Here is a 17,694-nt window from a genome sequence, read left to right as displayed (position 1 = left end):
AGTTGATTTGTACTCTCTAAGTCTTTCCATGGAAGTATTTTTATTTTCACGGTTCTCTAGTAAAGTAACGAGAACTTGGAAGTTCAAACATGGCCATTTTAGAAAAAGAGAAAAGTTTGGAGGCAAAATGATTTATGTATTTTTATGTGTCTCGATTTCTATCTAAATCTCTGTTTCCAAATATCATACTTAGTTCCCTCAGGATTAATTTTTGTCAGAAAAAATTTCAACCCGCTCTTTGGACATTTGACGGTTGATTATAACCCTTTATCACCTCTAACCTAGGATGGACTGTTAATAATTGCCTTTGCTACATGATACCCACTCCCCTCAATTCCACCGCGTGTCATTCAATTCCTATAAAGGCGAGTGCAGCGGTAGCATAACCTTCGGTGAGAGTCGCCCCCTTTTCATAAGCAGCCTTCGACCCGCCCATGACCAAGCAAGCAACCGCGTCCCCTTTCCTTCTCTCTTGCACTGCGATCTTTCTCGATTAGGGTTTATCTACTTCCGTCGATCTGCTTACGCGATATCGGAGATGAACGACGGGAGCAAGAGCACCGCCAGAGCCTCCTTCGGCACGCCAGCCTTCTCCGGCGGTCAATCGGCCTCCACCAGCAGCAGCGTGGGCTCGCCCTCCAGCCGGATCGAGCCAGTGGCGACCACGCCCGCCAGCGAGAACACCTTGGTCAGGCTGAATCACCTCGAAATCCAGAGGGACGACGTGGGAACGCCAGAAGTAGCCGTGGGGTGAGGGGTCGTTCCCAAATTTAGTCTCTTTTTTATTTTTCTCGCTCCGAGCTACTTTCTCCGATGAATGATTTGGTTGGGTTCTTGGTCTAGACAAGTACTTCTCGGTGTCAGCGCATGAGTTATTCGGGGTGCGGATATTGGTGCAGGATGGATTTTTGGTCGGGTGCAAACTGGAATTTTGATTAATGCGTCAGTAATGAGATTCGATATAGTATTTTTTTTTCCTGGATGACTAAAAATCTGAAATTGCAATAACTTATGGCATCCACATTGTTGAAAACAAAGACTCTTCATTTATTTTGTTACTGCAGAAGGTTTTATTCGGGAAATTTCAGGATATTGAGGATTTTCTGAATCATTGTTCTAAGAAAAATTATATTGGTAGAATGTTGGAACCTCTATAAATTACTGTGAAAACTGTTGCTGTTACAGGCTTGATTACTGATTTTTTGATGCATACTGAAGTAGACTATGCCCTTGCCAATTTAATCTCGAATCAGTTTGTTGCAATTTTCTCCTCAATTTGTGGATCTTTTCAGTTGTACTGCCATCTTGTTGAGATTTTTTTTTTTTATTCTTTGAAGCATGCTATTTTCTCCTCACTTTTTTTGGGTTCATTGAGATAATTGATCATATTTACTTTTCTAAAATATAACATGAGTTTATTGGCTAAAATGTGTCAATCATATTTCCTTTCACAATATATACTAACATTTGTGTCTGGTAATGATGGTGCTATTTGGCATGATTTTTCAAGGAACATTCAGTGGCTATCAATTTATATCAATTATATGTATGACACACACAGAAATTCGTTATTTATGCGCTATTGGCCAACACATTCATTTATAATGGGCATAATCCATGGCCTTTGTGCAAAGTTTTAAATTATAATCCTTACTAAAATATGTATCTAACCTCTAAAAGACTTGCTTCAAGATTGCATCATATCGTTTGGCATATACATCCTCTGATCTTGTTTATGCTTCAAACATGTTATAAGAATGATCATATTCATTCGTGCTCATGGATTGACAATGGCCGTGGGATAATATGATGTTTTGTTGGTGTCTTGGTCATACTTCGGGAAGATTGTTTCCTGCTAATATGCTTGCCATGAATACATAATACTTATAAGATAGTTCATGATTATTCTTTATTAAGGTAATGAGTGGGATAGTAACATGTTTTATTCAGCACTAAAAAGAAAAAAAGGGGTGCTCGAGCAGTTTCAGGTGATAAAAGTGGAAGGGGACTCCGACAATTCAGCATGAAAGGTGATTTAAATCTGTTGTCACTATGCTGTATTCAAGGATGTGCTGCTAGTGCAATGAAAAAGTACTTACAATATGTTTCTGCATATCATGTAATCTTTTGAATTTATTTGAAATTTTGTTCTTTGGTTTTATGTCATGTCCAAACTGTTCAGTTTGTGAGAAAGTTGAAAGCAAGGGACGTACTACTTACAATGAGGTTAGCTTTCCTTTGGACTTATTAGGATTGATTATTTGCTGGAAAATATGCTTGCATGCTTTTTCTTTATCTCTTTCTACTTGCAATTTGATATTCCTGGTGAATCTATGTGTTAATTGTGTCTATCACTAGATCATCTTTCTGTCACATTTTTACCTAACTACATGAACGAACCAATCAGTCACCAGAAAATATTATTATTGCTGATCTAAGATGTCAAGTAGTTCTGTCTTCTACACAAATGTGTTCTGTTTCATTCTTTCATGGCAATAATGAGAAGAGATGGATTTTTGGACTCGAATCCAGTTGTATTTATCATATTCTAGAATCTTGGACATTAACTTTATCAGCAAATGTACATCTGCTAACTGAACTTTCACTGCTAGGCTTTCCTGCTTACAGAAAATGGAGGTTTAACTTTGTCTTGGACAATCCTTTGGTGTCCATAAGTATTAATGTTGGCTATATTTCTTATATGGTAAAAACAAATACTTTAATTAATTCAAACAGCGAAATACACTGTCAGTATGAAAATATTTGAGGCTTATGATTGCTTCCTATGAGTAAAAAGGTGACACTACTAGTATGAAAATTCTTTTTGTCACCACGTCATGGTTTCTCTAACAGGTATTTCCATCTGCCGGACCTATTTCCTTTCTTTAAATTTTATTTGGTACAATCTGTAGGTGCACTATAGTTGTTCATTGCTGCCTGTATCAACTTTGGTATTTTCCATAGCTTTAGTGATATAATTGCACGTGAATCTTTCCGTCACCTATATCACTTCCATTCTTTAACAAATGCTAATCCTATGAGTCAAAGATTAAATCATATGAGTTGTTCTATTTGACATATTGATGCATTCATATATCTTAGTGAGATTTCATAGCAGTTGTTTGTTGTTCTAAATATCTGTCTCTGCTTTTAAAACTGTATGGCGAGTTGAGGTATATTTACCTAAATTATACTCTGGAAACTCAGACTTTTTATTTTACTTTTTCAGGTTGCAGATGAACTTGTTACAGAGTTTGCAGATCCCAACAATAATCCAGGATCTCAAGATCAGGTGACTGAAAATGGCCTGACCTTCCAAAGATTATGCTCATTGAATCTGGTTTGATATTTTAAAGTGCATTAGTTGACGTGTTTTATTGAAGCAGCAACAGTATGATGAAAAGAACATAAGGCGAAGGGTGTATGATGCACTGAATGTTCTCATGGCTATGGATATTATCTCTAAAGATAAAAAGGAGATACAATGGAAAGGTTTACCACGAACTAGTTTAAATGACATTGAAGAATTAAAGGTCTACTCTTGTCTGACACCTTGATATGTTATTTTCATCAAATTACTGAGCTTTTCAGCATAGCTAGTCTTATAATATGGCTTGAATTTACTAATCTATAATTTCATGTTTTCCTACAGACAGAGCGAATTGGATTGAGGAATAGGATTGAAAAGAAAACTGCATATTTGCAAGAATTGCAAGATCAAGTAAGATAGCCAGCACAAATTGTAAATGGAGCTACCTTATGTTTATGTTACTTGATATTCAATATTCGGTCACTTACAAGCTTGTACCTTAGATTCCATTTTTCATTAACTAATCTGAGTAGTGATTAGAGGTCCTAGTACCTCAAGGCAGAATAAATTGCTTAATTGCGAAAGTAAGAAGTGATTGCTACTTATAGTTTGTAGTATCCTGTGATCTCTAATAAGTTGGTGTTGAATTGAAAGAAAAATGACGAGAAATTAGATTTTTTTTCCTTTTCTAATTTATATACCTTTGTAGCTGACTTTATATATATGACTGGTTGGGTTTATGGCAATGCCATCGACTGGGTGGGCTAAAGTTCTCCAGTTATTTCTACATAAGATGATTTGATCAGCAGCATAAAGCTATCCTATTTAGCAACATATTATTTCCCAAATTGTCATGCTTGAATTGGTATTTGATATTCATCTCTTGAGCATAGCTATTGTTTCACTTTCCCCCCCTTTTCTTACCAGTATTTAGGTCTCCAAAACTTGGTGCAAAGGAATGAGCAGTTGTATGGATCAGGAAATCTCCCATCTGGTGGTGTTGCTCTACCTTTTATCTTAGTTCAGGTACAAACTTGCCTTCTTTGCTTTTCTTGCAGTTTCTTTTCTGGAAATTTTGAATGGTTATTGCAACTTCAGTTCATTAGCAGGACCGAGCCAAAGTAAATGACCAATTGTTTTTCGATAAATGTCTAATGGTAATTACTTAAACAATTTTTTACTATTGTTGAATCCTTGATTTAAGGGCAAATGGGTTAGATAATGGGTTTCAGAGTGTTTCCATAGTCCAATCGGTGCACGAAACTCCTGCCAATGTGAGTCTCGGAAAGAGTCGGGCCACATTAGATCTATTGTACACAACCTTATCCTGCATCGTAAGAGCCTGTTTCCGTTCATGTTCTCAAGGTCACACGACAACAACTTTACCGTTGTACCAAGACTCTTCTTAAGAGTGCTTCCATACTAGCAGAAGAAAATCATCTTAGCTGATTTTTCAATCGACTAACCTTAGTTGATGCATAACTGAGTTTGAGACTTGGGGCAGTTGGTATCTGCATGAGTATTTGCTCTAATAGGCCTTGAGGTCAATTCTCAGCGGGTGTAAAATGCTTCGTTGGGTGTCTGACCTCCCCCATGCGAAAGATCGTTGTGCTAGGAAAAAATATTCCCCATGATTTATCTACCTATATTTTGCCGTGGGTCGAGTGATACTAGACCGTTTGGGGTAAGCGATATCACTTTTTGCTCCAATAACTGAGTTTGAGACATTATAGTTTGCTATCTGACCTAATATAGGCATTCTTTTGTTGGTTAGGAAAGGGTCCATGTGGCCAACACAAACAGACGAAAACTACAGCTTTCCTGAATTTGTTTTAAGCCCAAATCTAAGTCCCTGTTGGCCATGGATGAATCTTGATACCGTTGATTGCTTGTTTCATTCTATTCTGTACTATTCCTTACAAGTTACAGGTAATAATAGGGGACGATAATGTCTGCTGCATAGGATATTTGGCTTGGTCAGTGTCTTGCAAATTTTGACAAGGAAATGGTTCATTGGCCTATCACTCTGAAGGAAAACTATCTTTTAACTGAATAACGACATAAGCAGAGGAATTGTATTATACACTTGACACCATTTCTTCATATTGGCTTGGAAATTGGTAGGTGTTGGTTAGAACTATCTTAAGTGACTTCAACCAATTTTTTTTCCCTTTCTTGCAATCTCCTTCCTCGATGCAAAGTACAGGGCACAATTCTTGCATATCTATGGTTTACTTACAAACTAGTTTAATAAAAGCAAATTTGAAGCAGTTTAGTAGGTGGCTGGCGATAGGGTGATCAAGCCACTAATTACAGTGCTCAGCTTATAAATCTCTCTCTGTCTAACAATGCACTAATTTAGTTGATGCCTGAAGCAAAACTTTCAGGATTCAACTTCTTATGCATGAACATACTGAACATCTAACACATTGAATATGTATATTGTTTTTTTGTTTTTTTACTTATTGACACTTTCCTTAAAAAGCTTGGATGTAAAAAAGCAAACACGGGCATGCAAACAACTTAACTCAGAATTGCTAATGCAATTTAAGCTTATGCCCAACTAATCTTTCATTTGCATTGATGGCTGACAGACTCGTCCTCATGCCACAGTTGAGGTGGAAATTTCAGAAGACATGCAACTGGTGCATTTTGACTTTAACAGGTAATTTTGTTGGTTTTTGTTACTTCTCCTCGACACTGTTTATACTATAAACAAATGTCTTATTGTATTTTTTTCTTAGCAGAGCACTTCAAATTTTTATTCTCGACATGAGCCCTATTCTCTTACTATTTCCTCTAAACGTTTTTTTATGCTCAGCTTTGTTACCAAGGACTACTCAAGTCTATACTTTACCTCCATAGTTTTGACTTGAGAAGAAATGCGATGTTAATGTTATGTTTAGACTAGATTAAGGCAGGAGACTATGGTGACCGAAAATTAATTTGGGTTCATGTCCGGAAGGTCGACAATAAAAGCTATATATCTTTTTAGATAATTAATTGAAAAATATCGGGAGTAAAAACAAGATCTATACATGATATTCATTGACTTAGGAAAAGTTTATGATAGAGTCCCAAGATATTTAGATAATTTTATAAATGAAAGGTGTTAGCGTAACATATAGTAAAAACAAGATCTACACATGACGAACTTGGTGCATGTTGTTTGTAGATGATATTGTTTTAGTAGATGAAACACGCGAAGGAGTAAATGCTAAACTAAAATTTTGACGAAAAATACTAAAAGGGAAAGGTTTAGGCTTAGTAGAATAAAGCCAGAATATATGGAATTTAAGCTTAGTAATATTAGATATAATGAGATAATTGTTAAAATAGGAGATGGCGAGTTGCTTGGAATCGAGAACTTTAGATATGTAGGATCATTTTGACAAAATGACAGAATGATTGAGAGAGATGTTTTACATAAAATACAAGTAGGATGATTGAAATGGAGGAGAGCGTCGGGTGTTTTATGTGACCTAAAGTACCTCTAAAACTTAAAAGAAAATTCTATAAAGTCATAGTTAGACTTGCTATATTTTATGGAGCTGAATATTGGGTTATGATTCAAGCACATGAGCAGAATATGAGAGTTGTAGAGATGAGAATATTAAGATGGATGCGTGGACATATAAGAATAGACTGAATGAGAAATGAGAACATTAGAGAGAAAGTCGGAGTTGCATCTATTAAGAGAAAACTCTGAGAGACACATTTAAGATGGTGCAGACATGTACTTAGCTGATTAATAAATATTCCAGTTAGGTAATATGAAACTCTGACAAACACGCATATTAAACGAATAAGAGGAAGATAAACAAAAATACTTGGTTAGTAACAATAAAATAAGATAAAATTTATTTAAGTATAGATCAAATGTATTATAAAATAGACTTGATATAGTAGGCGATAGACCTCATATAGCTGACCCCCACCTAGTAGGATAAGGTTTGGTTGTTATTGTTGTAATGTTATGTTTAAACTCTATTGTTTTCCCCTTTTGATAGTTCCTTTCACCAGCAATGTAGGTCATTCATCAGGAGTACTAGCTTTCTCTTTTTAAGGAGAGGGGAAGGTCGAAGGCCATGATTCCTATTACATATATAATACATATATAAGAGCAACTCCATTTGGCGAAGGCAAATTTAAAAATTAGAATCTTACCACCAAGTCATGCAATTCATGAAGAAACCCTTTCTATTTCTAGTAGAAAAAGGTTAAGGGTTACCTTGCAATGTCAGGATTAACTTGGACCAAATGGCATTTTGTTATTCAATTAAACTTTTTTTTTTGCAGATACAATTACGTACATAGATGACATTCCAACTTATCTTTGTGATTTGACATGAATTCCGCACGATCGATTTCAAAACTTTGACGATTGGCATATGTCCTACATTCACTCCACTGATTTAGTGTTTGTGATTATCAACTGCAGTACCCCATTCGAACTCCATGATCATTCATATGTCATTAAAGCAATGGGATTATGCGAAGGAGAGAAAGAAGATGACGCTCTGCCACGTCCTAATGGAGGCAATTGCTCCAGCATGATGGGCATGCCCCAGGATCATACATCACAACCTTCTCAACCCAGTTCAATGGGTAGACAAATAATTTCTCCCCCTAAACCTGGAATTTTAAAGTCACGCGTGAAGAATGAACATTAATTTCTATTGTTGTCTTGAAACTCTGTTTATGTCCACCATTCGATTCTTTTCTTCATTCAGGATGTGCATATAAATTAGTTTGTAACAGTCTGACGGGTTTAGGGTTTTTGATAACAGCATCAGTGGTCTTCCGGTTTGTTGAGTAATTACTGAGTTCATAGATCATATTACTGTAATGCAATTGTGTGCGATTTTTTTTTTCTCTGGTCCTCCTCGTGTAATAGTTGGGCCTGGGGTAGAGTTCTATAGGAAGTCATGCACGTGTTCATAAACAACAATTTTTTTTTATGTATTGGATATCTTCTTTTGCTTATTTGACTGCTAGCATGCTATTTATGTGTGGCTTATGGAAGTTTTGGAATTGGAACTCAAAATCTGATTTTATCGAAGGAAATTTTCCTATTTTGATTGGGCTCAGATCACTGCGATGATAGGTGTGCAATGCTATAAGCATTTGACATTGTCTCAAACCAACTCAACTCGGGCACATAGGTTACAAGCACACTGCATAAATAGTCGACTTGATAAAATGAAGTAGAGATACGCCTCACAAATAAAGAAAGATACAATAAATATGGCTTGATAATTTGATAGAAATGATGATAAGATAATTACTAATGCATTTCCCTTGCACCTCAGCGACGAGAAAGTGCCATGTTACATGTTCACTCAACGTGACTTGGGACATGTCTTGGGTATGCACAAAAGTTACCTACGCCTAAACAAGTACTGATGCACCAAAGAATCTCTCGCTAGTAGAACTTATGGCTGGCTCCCTTCCTTTTAATGTCATCTTCATTGTTCCTATGCAATGGAGTAGGCTCCAATCACCTCAACAATGGGCGCGCGCGCTAATAGAACTAATGGCAGATTCCTTTCCTCTCAATTTAGTTAATTGTCCGTACCTATACAATGGAGTAGGCTCGAATCACCTCAACAATGGGTGCGCGGCACAACGGACACTTACTGTTGCCTCGAACTAACTCGTGTGCACACCGGTTGCAAGTGCACATGTGCCCACATCTGGATGCAACAGGAAATAATGGTGCATGAGAATTGAACTGGAAATTGATACCAAAGATTCGAAGTAGAAAACAAAAATTTGAAACCTGTAGATGAGAGAATCAATTTGCTTATCACAACAGACGCAACAAGTCCCCTTTCTGACGTGATTCCAGTTTCTTCCATCCAGTAATAAATGCTGCTGGCTCTCGCCTGAGTGAAAAATGGACTGGACATTAGACATGCCAGCAAAATGTATATCAAACTGAAATTATGACAAATAGTTTAAAAGGATCTGTTGTTATTTTGATGCATAGTTAAATGAGGTGAGGATGAGAGAAAGAAGGTGGTAGATCCTTCGACATCAAATCTTTTTGATCACTCAGCTCTCTGTTCTCTCTGATTCTTGACTTCGATACGACAACCAAAACAACTCACAAAGCACACTGAAGCTGCATCGTGGTAAAAATGCTTACAAAATTGAACTTCCCGGATGATATGATGTTTCAGCTAATGAATCTTATGCTTTATCATGGAGAAGATGAAGATGAAAACTCAAGGATGAGAATGAAGATTTGAACCATGGAGTTTAATTATATAAGAAATGAACGTAGGGATTAAGAAACTAAAAGGAAGTTGCTGACCATGTTCTCCAACAGAACGGTTTAGAACTGCTGAAACCTCTTGCCTAACTGCACGCTGCAACTCTAACTGCATGTCCATGCACGTCTCCAGCATATTCTGCATATGACCCATCACTTGCTGAAGCTTCCCCATGTCAGTCCTTAAACTGTTGATCATATCCCATTCCTGCACCAATAAGAGCAAATCAGGTTGAGATGAGATTTTAAGGTCACAGAAAGAAAGCATCAGCAAATTGCACTGAAAATAGAGACATGATGTAGTAATAAAAGCTTGACGTAAGCACTAAACAAGACTGAGGAGAATATAGCTTACGACTTCTGAACGACGGATGCTCTGACGACTCCAACTATGATGAACTTCTGCATGCCATAATGGGGGTGGAGGTGGAGTTGGTGGCCGTGGTGCTGGTGGAGCACGCAGTTGCCTAACAGAATCTTGCTGGCTTTGAACCACGTCTGTTTGGTGTCTCTGATCTTGCTCTAGTAACTCATGGTTAGGCATTCCTTCCATGTCCCATTGAAATGGTCCACGTCCCTGCCTTTCGATATATGATTGTACCAAATGGTCTAGACTTTCACGAAATGCACTGTGAAGAAGATTAGACACACTCCTCCTATAGGATGAATGAAAAGGAAATCAAAGAAAGGAAGATCCTTAGGTGAAGATGCACATCCTAATACGAATGAATACCTGCTTAAGAGTTCCTGAAGTTCCAAATTGTACACACTATCATCTTCAGATGAGATAAATCGATTTGTTATATCAGGATATGAATGTGGACTGCTAAAAGGGTCCGATGATCTATCTTGCCAGTTTGTTTCAGTTACTTGAGGATTGTTGTCATGCCAATTCTCACGTGCTTCCAGAAGATGATCACCTGATCCATCATCTTCAGGTGTCTCAGGAAGCCACTCTTGGTCTAAATTTTCCTGCCAGTCCCTATCAGGTTCATCAGCATGGACATTTTGCTGTGCACTAAACTCGACTTCAACAGCCTGTTGCTGATCAGTTTGCTCGGGTTCTGTTTCACCTTGTAGCTGTTCATCTTCCTGAATTACAGAATCTGTCCAGTGTAAGTCACTGTTTTGCATGCCACTCTCCATTGGTATTTCTGAATCCAGCTCTGCTGTTTGATGGATTTCAACAGGAATACTTCTTGCTTGGAATTGATCAAGTATCTCATCTGATTGAGCCAATGCAGTTGATAGAGTAGTTCCATTTCTGTTTCCATCAACAGATTGGCTGTGCGATTCAGGTGTTATGGTAAGATCATCTTGAGAGTGAAATTCTTCCCTGAAAATAGTAGTTACCATATTTTTTAAGGCTGACGACAACCATCTAATTTTGTGAACGTGTACAAGAACAGTAGAATAATAATGATATTTTTTTTCTACTAATAAACAGGCAGTAAACCAACAAATGAGCAAGAAAATGCAAATAAGTTATAACGATTGTTATAGTTAAGGATATATAGCAACATGATTGGTGTATTTAAATTCTAATAACATGACACATGCAAATCAGGACAGACAATTCTTTTTTGACATGCTAAAAAAAATATTTTGTTTCCATAAAAGCACTCTATCGGAGTTGTTAGATAAAAAAATAAGGTACTATAACCTAGTCTTATGCTCATTAGATATAATTACTCATGTTTACATTTTTTCATGTTTACATTTATGAAAGATAGTAAAATACAATGTTCCCTTTCCTAAACTCTACAAAAGTATACTTATTCTGTTAGAATGTGATTCCTGATTCTCATCAAACATAAAAATTGGATTCCACTCAATTTCTATTGATGAGGTTAAGTATTTTGTGACCAATATCCACAACTTCTTCACAACAAAGAAGACAAATTTATGATTAATTTCTTGTCTACATGATTAGGAATGTTATTGTTAGAATTTACAAGGAGTTCGTCACTGATATGGAAGATGCAACTTTAAGTGTAACAAGTTTGCTAATAGTTCAACACAAGGACAATCATGCATCAGTTAAATAGTTCTCAGTACCACTATTTGGATACCGCTAAAGATCCCAGAAAATCCTTCTAGCCAGTCAGTGTAAATCTGATCTAAGGTTACCTACTTTTAAAACCAGTAGAGTTGTAGTTAGTTTTATATCATTTTTAGACAGTCTGAAGTTTAGATAATTGTTTTAGCACAAGCAAATGCTCCAAAATTAGTCCAACAAATTCTTGAATTTGTACAAGACAATTATGGCCAACAGGAAATCATACCTGATGCTAGATACAGTCTGATGTTGTCTAAGGTGGATTCTTTCAGTAGCAGCATCTGAATGAAGTTGCCCGTCCTCAATGGTATCACCTATTCTCAGGAAGCTACCTTGGAGCACAGACTGGAAGATGGTTATCATTTAGTTTCGATCACAGTGAAAGAAACAAACGAAGTCAAAGAAATCAACATAAAGAATTCAAGTAACACATCTTCAACTGGAGATTTGAAATACAAGATCTGAGTTTGATACTGTCGATTTATTTACACTAGATGACGTACATGAGTATGATGTAATAAGAATGCCCTATAAACTTCTTGTTAAACTCAAGTAATATCAATTCAAAATTGCATCTATGGTAGATAAACTGAAGAGTTTGCTAAATTACAGGGAATATCATAATCCAACTTCCAGCTGAATAGCGTCAATTATGATACTAGCAGTCACTGATCCTCTACTCTTTTTCTATGCCTCTGTATTCATGTGTCGCGCACCTGATACACAGAGTCAAACACCTACAACTCAATTGATCATGTGTAACAGGGCATTTATTCAGAGTGCTAATATCCATATACTCGTATCCAGTTGAGTGACATAACTTGTAAACGATAACACTAGTACACAAATCCCAGTTAGACAAGTTAAGGAAACTCTGCTAAGTTTCAACCCTTACAGAGAAAAAGTTAAACAACTATAGTCTATAGGTTCCACCACCAACTTGTTAGCTCAAGCAATTAGGCATGCAGATGTAATACCCCATGTTAAGGGAAGCATCCTCCATGTAGACCTAAAAAAACTATTGCTTCCAAATCTGACACCAATTTATGCAACAAGATTTTTTTGAACAGAATAAATTCAACACAGAATTGAGTGGCTCTGCAAGGTTTACTACAACATGTTATCTAAAGTAGGATCAGGATCTGTTAACCATGAAGGAACATAACTAGAATCAGCAAATAATTGGAAGAATGATTATGAAGGACTATTTGCTGGGTGTATCCAACATATCCAAAAAAAGAGAGACAAACTGAGAAATGAAAGATGATGAACAACGATTGAAGGGCAATACTTTGAAAGTTAGATAACGAGACCGTGAACAAACTCACCTGTATCTGATTGCGATTGGAGAACTGTGAAACGGGCTGGCGTTCTGACAAGACCTGAAGCTCACTTTCCCTCTCCCTGACATTCCTCATGATCAGATCATGGCGAGCCTGCCTTCCTCGGATACTCAGCAAGTTCCTTCGCGTGGGTTCGGCTCGACGACCTTCATGGTTTGTTACTAAATAGTCCCTCTCCCACTCCTCCCTCCTAATAGCCGAAGTGTCCCTGTGCTGGCTTAGAGTCTGCATCCACTCCCTCACCAGCCTTACCCTCTCACGCTCCCTCTCATCGAGCCATTCGCTCGTTGGACTGCCACTACCACTCCGTGGCAAAATTTGTGAAGCAGTGTCTGCCATGGCAATGTCGGTCATCCAACCATTAACAATCCGCCTCTCCCTCTCCCTCTCCCTCTCTCGAACTCCGCCATTGTCAGGAGACTGCTGTCTGCTCGAAACCCTGTCGCCAGCATTGTCAACCTCGACATGGTGATGATTATTATCAGTGGAGATGGGGGGTGGCGCAGGTCTTCTCCTCTCCCTGGCCACCGACTCGCCCTCGAGCTCGCGCCACCTCTGGAGAACAGAGGGCGCCCGGGCAGCCACGGGGCGCTCGACCGAGGACTGCGCCCGCCGCGTCTCGCGGAGGAAGGAGGCGTCGAGCATCGACACGGCGTGGAGGCGCGCGAGCGCCATCAGCTCTGATTCCCGGTTCCTCCTCTCGATGTTGGTGATGATCATCTCCTCCGCCTGCCTAGCAGCCCACTGGCTCAAAATCCGATTGTGGCGGCGCGCGGCGGCCGATGACTCGGCTAGGTCATCACCCTCGAGGTCGGATCGCCGACGGCGGCGGGCACTCTGATCGAGGCCTTCGCTTCCTCCGGCACCAGCTGCCTCGTCGGTCTCCTCGCTTGCACAAGCATCGCCGCGGAGGGGGCGGGGGAGCAGCTCCTCCAGTCTCCGACGGAACTCGCGTTCCGACTCCTTGTTCCGGAAATCGGCCATTTGTATCCGAAGAAACAAAGCTCGAATCACACAATCCTCAGACCTCCATACGGACCCCCATGATGATCAATATATAGAAGTGAAATCATGTCAAAGAAGCCATTTTTAGGTCCTTCACTTCAAGAGGTGAAAGAGAGAGAGAAGAGCGGAAGAAGAGGAAGAGACAATCCCTAGAATACGGAAGAGGGAAGAGAGGAACGGGAGAGGAGGAAAAGAAGCGGAGCCTCCGCTCATGTAGTTCTTCTACTTCTAGGAAGAGAACAACACAAATGTGGAGGGAGATCGCGTGATCGGTTCACAAACCGTTATATATATATATATATATATATATATATATATATATATTGGGCGACGTTTTGTGCGCGATCGTGAGTGACGCGTAGACGTGGTGTTACCAGCTCGGTTTCCCTACAAATAAAATATTCCTTTTATTCTCTCTCCCCTTCGGGCCTCTGTTTAAAACTTCAGCAACAGAAATGACCCAAATTAAAATCTCCCTCCCCGCTCTCTCTCTCCCATTCGCAACCTCCGTCTCCGTCGTCCAGCCAACTTCGCGGGTAAAAACTGGGAAAGTTTAATATTAAATTTTCCTCGCTGCTCTCTCTGTCACGCCCCAGGTAGTCCCTACCAGAAGAAATTTTGGCAGCATCTCTCCTGTAAGAGTGACACTATGAAACTTCCAACAATGCTCTCAGGGCCACATATACCTCGATCAACACAGCCGGAACAATAACAATATATATAAAGCAAGCACCCACGTAGTTTAATAGTAAAGAAAATAAACATAAGCAACGATAAGGAAAACATCTCAAATATCCTACTCCACTACACTCATAAAACTCAAATCATATTCCTACTCAACTACACCCATAAAATTCAAATCATATTCCTACTCAACTACACCCATAAAACTAAAATCACAATGACGCAAATAAAATCAACTCACCTCTTCTGCTGTCCAGGTAGGCATGTAGCAGAACATATCCAAATAAAACCCAACGATAATAAAGGATCATATAAGATCCAAGTGCCAAAACCAAAACAAGTTTAAATAGTATAATAAGAAAAAAAAAACCAAAAGACCAAACAAACATCCTTGCGATCTACAGGGAGACTAGCGACTGGAGATCTCCGGACAACCTCAACCTGAAATAGTAATATCAACGGGGTGCGTCAACTCCTCAGCGGGTAACTACTGACATGCATAGTAAGAAATAACTAATAGCAATAATTATGCGTACAGTCTCCTGATATAGGAATGATAAATGCAAACTGAAATAAACAGGAGAAAAACTGTACTAACCAGGACTGGTATAGAGATAACAAGGTCATCAGACCGAGAGTATCATAAATCCTGTATGCATGTCAAATATATGTATCCACCAAATATGCAACAAATAAGTACAGCAAACACAAGCAATAAATGCATCAATGCGTATGATGCCAATGACATGTCCTGGTCACCCCTACTGCCAGTCAGCCATCTCACACACGATGGTGAGACCGAGTGGGTAAAGCTGTGACAACCGTGCAATCTGCCATCACTGCTCCTGAGTGATTAAGTGGACGGGATGTTGTCGGAGTACACCTATCCTCCTTACCTCAAATTATAAGTGGGGGAGCTCAATGCTTTCATCTCCCTGAGTCAGTCCAGAGGAGGGATCCCTGTCCTACTACCACGCTGCATCACACTACCCATGAGTGGACCAGCGGAGCTCTTGACAGAGCAACCTACTGCAACACACCCTGCCTGATAAAAACCACAAACCCATGAGTGGTTGTGTGCGCAGATCCATGTAACTGGCGATGTGCTCAATAATAATGGAGCCAACAATCACACAACATGCAATCATGCGAGATGATGCATGACACTAAGCATGAAAATATCCTGATCCTATCAATCTCTACCAAAATATGTATTATAGGACAAATGGATCAAATCAATGGTTTAGGTACATAGATCAGATATGATATAAAAACCTAGGTCCTGAACATAATAAGGCATGATATGTCATTTCCTTAAGGTCATATATAATCAAAGGAACATGAATACAATAGCAGGAAATAAATACAGCATGCTCAGGTAATAGATAATGACATACTAATGCAGAAATGAACATAAATATTACTACTTGTTAAATATTACTAAACATATCAACATGACATATTAAAATAGATAAGTCAAGGTACCCGCCTTCAATAGAAAGGTCTAATCCGGTCCAAATCCGACGTTGAGATGCTCGTCTCGCGTCAAAGTCCTGTGTTATCAAACATAATGTATTTAGCTATATAGCTAAATAAAAATCTCCAAACCTATTCAATAATCTTATCCTTTATATTTTAAAATCCTTAAATTAAACATAACTATTTCACCTTCCAATTAAGATTTGCAACTAGCCTTATCAACCTAAACTTAATTAAATTCAAGTACAATTTATTCTTAACATTTCCTAGTTCAAATCCTATGTACGCTACTACAAATGAAACAATTCCTCTATTTCTTATCTTACCTCAACACTAAACCTCTCCGGTTGATCACAACAGATATGGCAGCCGCGGGAATCTGCTAGCCGGAGGTACCCGCTGCGGGAATCTGTTGCCGGAAACTATGAGTAGCTGCTACGGAGAACACACAGTGATTGTACCACAGCGATTAGCCCATCAATTCAGCATAAGATAAAAATCCAAATACCCAATAAGCCTTACCTACTCGATACCCCTTGTTTCCTCTTTGCCGGCGGCTGGTGGCGAAGAAGGAAGACCCGATGGTGAGGTCTAGGGCACGGGTGAAGCAACTAGGGCTTGGATCTTTGCCTCTGGTTGAAGGCCAACTTGTGCAGGGGTGGCGGTGGACCAAGTCTAGGGCACAGCGTGATGCTGTTTGGAGCGAGGAGATGAATGGGTCTGAGCAACAACTGCCGAACTGAACTCAGCAATCGGAAGAGGGGATGCTCAGCAAGACGGAAGAAAGGGGCTGCTGGAAAACAGATCACGCGATGTCGGCACACAAGGGCGAGCAGCGTGTCCTGATCTTAGCGGTGGAGACAACGTCAGTGGTTTAGGGCTCGACGAGTATGGACCCAATATAGGGCACGCTAGAGAGATTTGGTGGTCGGCACTGCTCCGTTCGATGGTGACGAACTGTGGCTAGGGCACAGTAAGAAGAAGAAGCGAGACCCTTGGTTGAGGGGTTTTGTACGTAGGGAGGCAAGGAACCGTCACATGCGGTTAGGGCAAGGATCAGTGTGAGAGGAGGCTCGGCGCGAGGAGGTTATGGTACGGGTTCGGCGGGGGAGAAAAGAGAGAAAAACAAAAGAAAAATAAAAAGAAAATCAACATTTCCTCGTTTAAATGGGGTAGCATAAACATGCTTTCCCGGGGCCCAATATTTGATCCCCTTAAACTCGTCATACGAGGTTCGAAAAATTCTCGGAAAATTTCTAAAAATTTCAGAAGATTCCCTTATGGTTATTTGCCCTTTTTCGGTATTTTACACTCTCTCTCCCTCGCTCGCTCCCTCCTTCAACATCCTCCGTCGTCCCTCGTCCCTCGCGCTCCTGGCGGGAAAGTTTCTCTGGCGTCTTCAATCGCACAGCTGCTGTGTTAATCCACACCGTTATTGCCTACAAAAATTGGTAAAGGCGCTAGCTGAAATAATTGTATAAAGATGCACTGCGCTTTTGCTTCACTTCTAAACGTTGCATTAACTACTTCGCAGGAA

The 17,694-nt window shown here is 39.3% G+C and overlaps 2 protein-coding genes across 3 annotated transcripts; one reads left to right on the top strand and one right to left on the bottom strand.

The window, feature by feature from the left end:
- Positions 1-374: 374 nt before the first annotated feature.
- LOC122021192 (transcription factor-like protein DPB) lies at positions 375-8,360 on the top strand. Its single transcript, XM_042579270.1, has 9 exons — positions 375-750; positions 1,951-2,030; positions 2,183-2,226; positions 3,230-3,292; positions 3,387-3,533; positions 3,653-3,721; positions 4,238-4,336; positions 5,905-5,975; positions 7,752-8,360. The coding sequence occupies exons 1-9, from the start codon at positions 539-541 to the stop codon at positions 7,981-7,983; spliced, it is 1,017 nt and encodes a 338-aa protein (XP_042435204.1). The 5' UTR covers positions 375-538; the 3' UTR covers positions 7,984-8,360.
- A 128-nt stretch (positions 8,361-8,488) lies between these two features.
- On the bottom strand, positions 8,489-14,237 carry LOC122018774. 2 transcript variants are annotated; one of them, XM_042576189.1, is made up of 8 exons: positions 12,975-14,237; positions 11,873-11,991; positions 10,321-10,923; positions 9,943-10,243; positions 9,630-9,795; positions 9,093-9,198; positions 8,889-9,006; positions 8,489-8,787 (listed from the first exon to the last, which is right to left on the bottom strand). In XM_042576189.1, the coding sequence occupies exons 1-7, from the start codon at positions 13,971-13,973 to the stop codon at positions 8,889-8,891; spliced, it is 2,412 nt and encodes an 803-aa protein (XP_042432123.1). In that variant the 5' UTR covers positions 13,974-14,237; the 3' UTR covers positions 8,489-8,787. The 2 variants fall into 2 exon arrangements, with proteins under 2 accessions (XP_042432123.1, XP_042432122.1); XM_042576188.1 differs by having other exon boundaries at positions 8,489-9,006.
- Positions 14,238-17,694: the final 3,457 nt, after the last annotated feature.

The sequence above is a fragment of the Zingiber officinale genome, chromosome 9A (genome assembly GCF_018446385.1).
Source record: "Zingiber officinale cultivar Zhangliang chromosome 9A, Zo_v1.1, whole genome shotgun sequence".
Taxonomy (NCBI): domain Eukaryota; kingdom Viridiplantae; phylum Streptophyta; class Magnoliopsida; order Zingiberales; family Zingiberaceae; genus Zingiber; species Zingiber officinale.
This window is presented reverse-complemented; position numbering and strand designations above follow the sequence as displayed.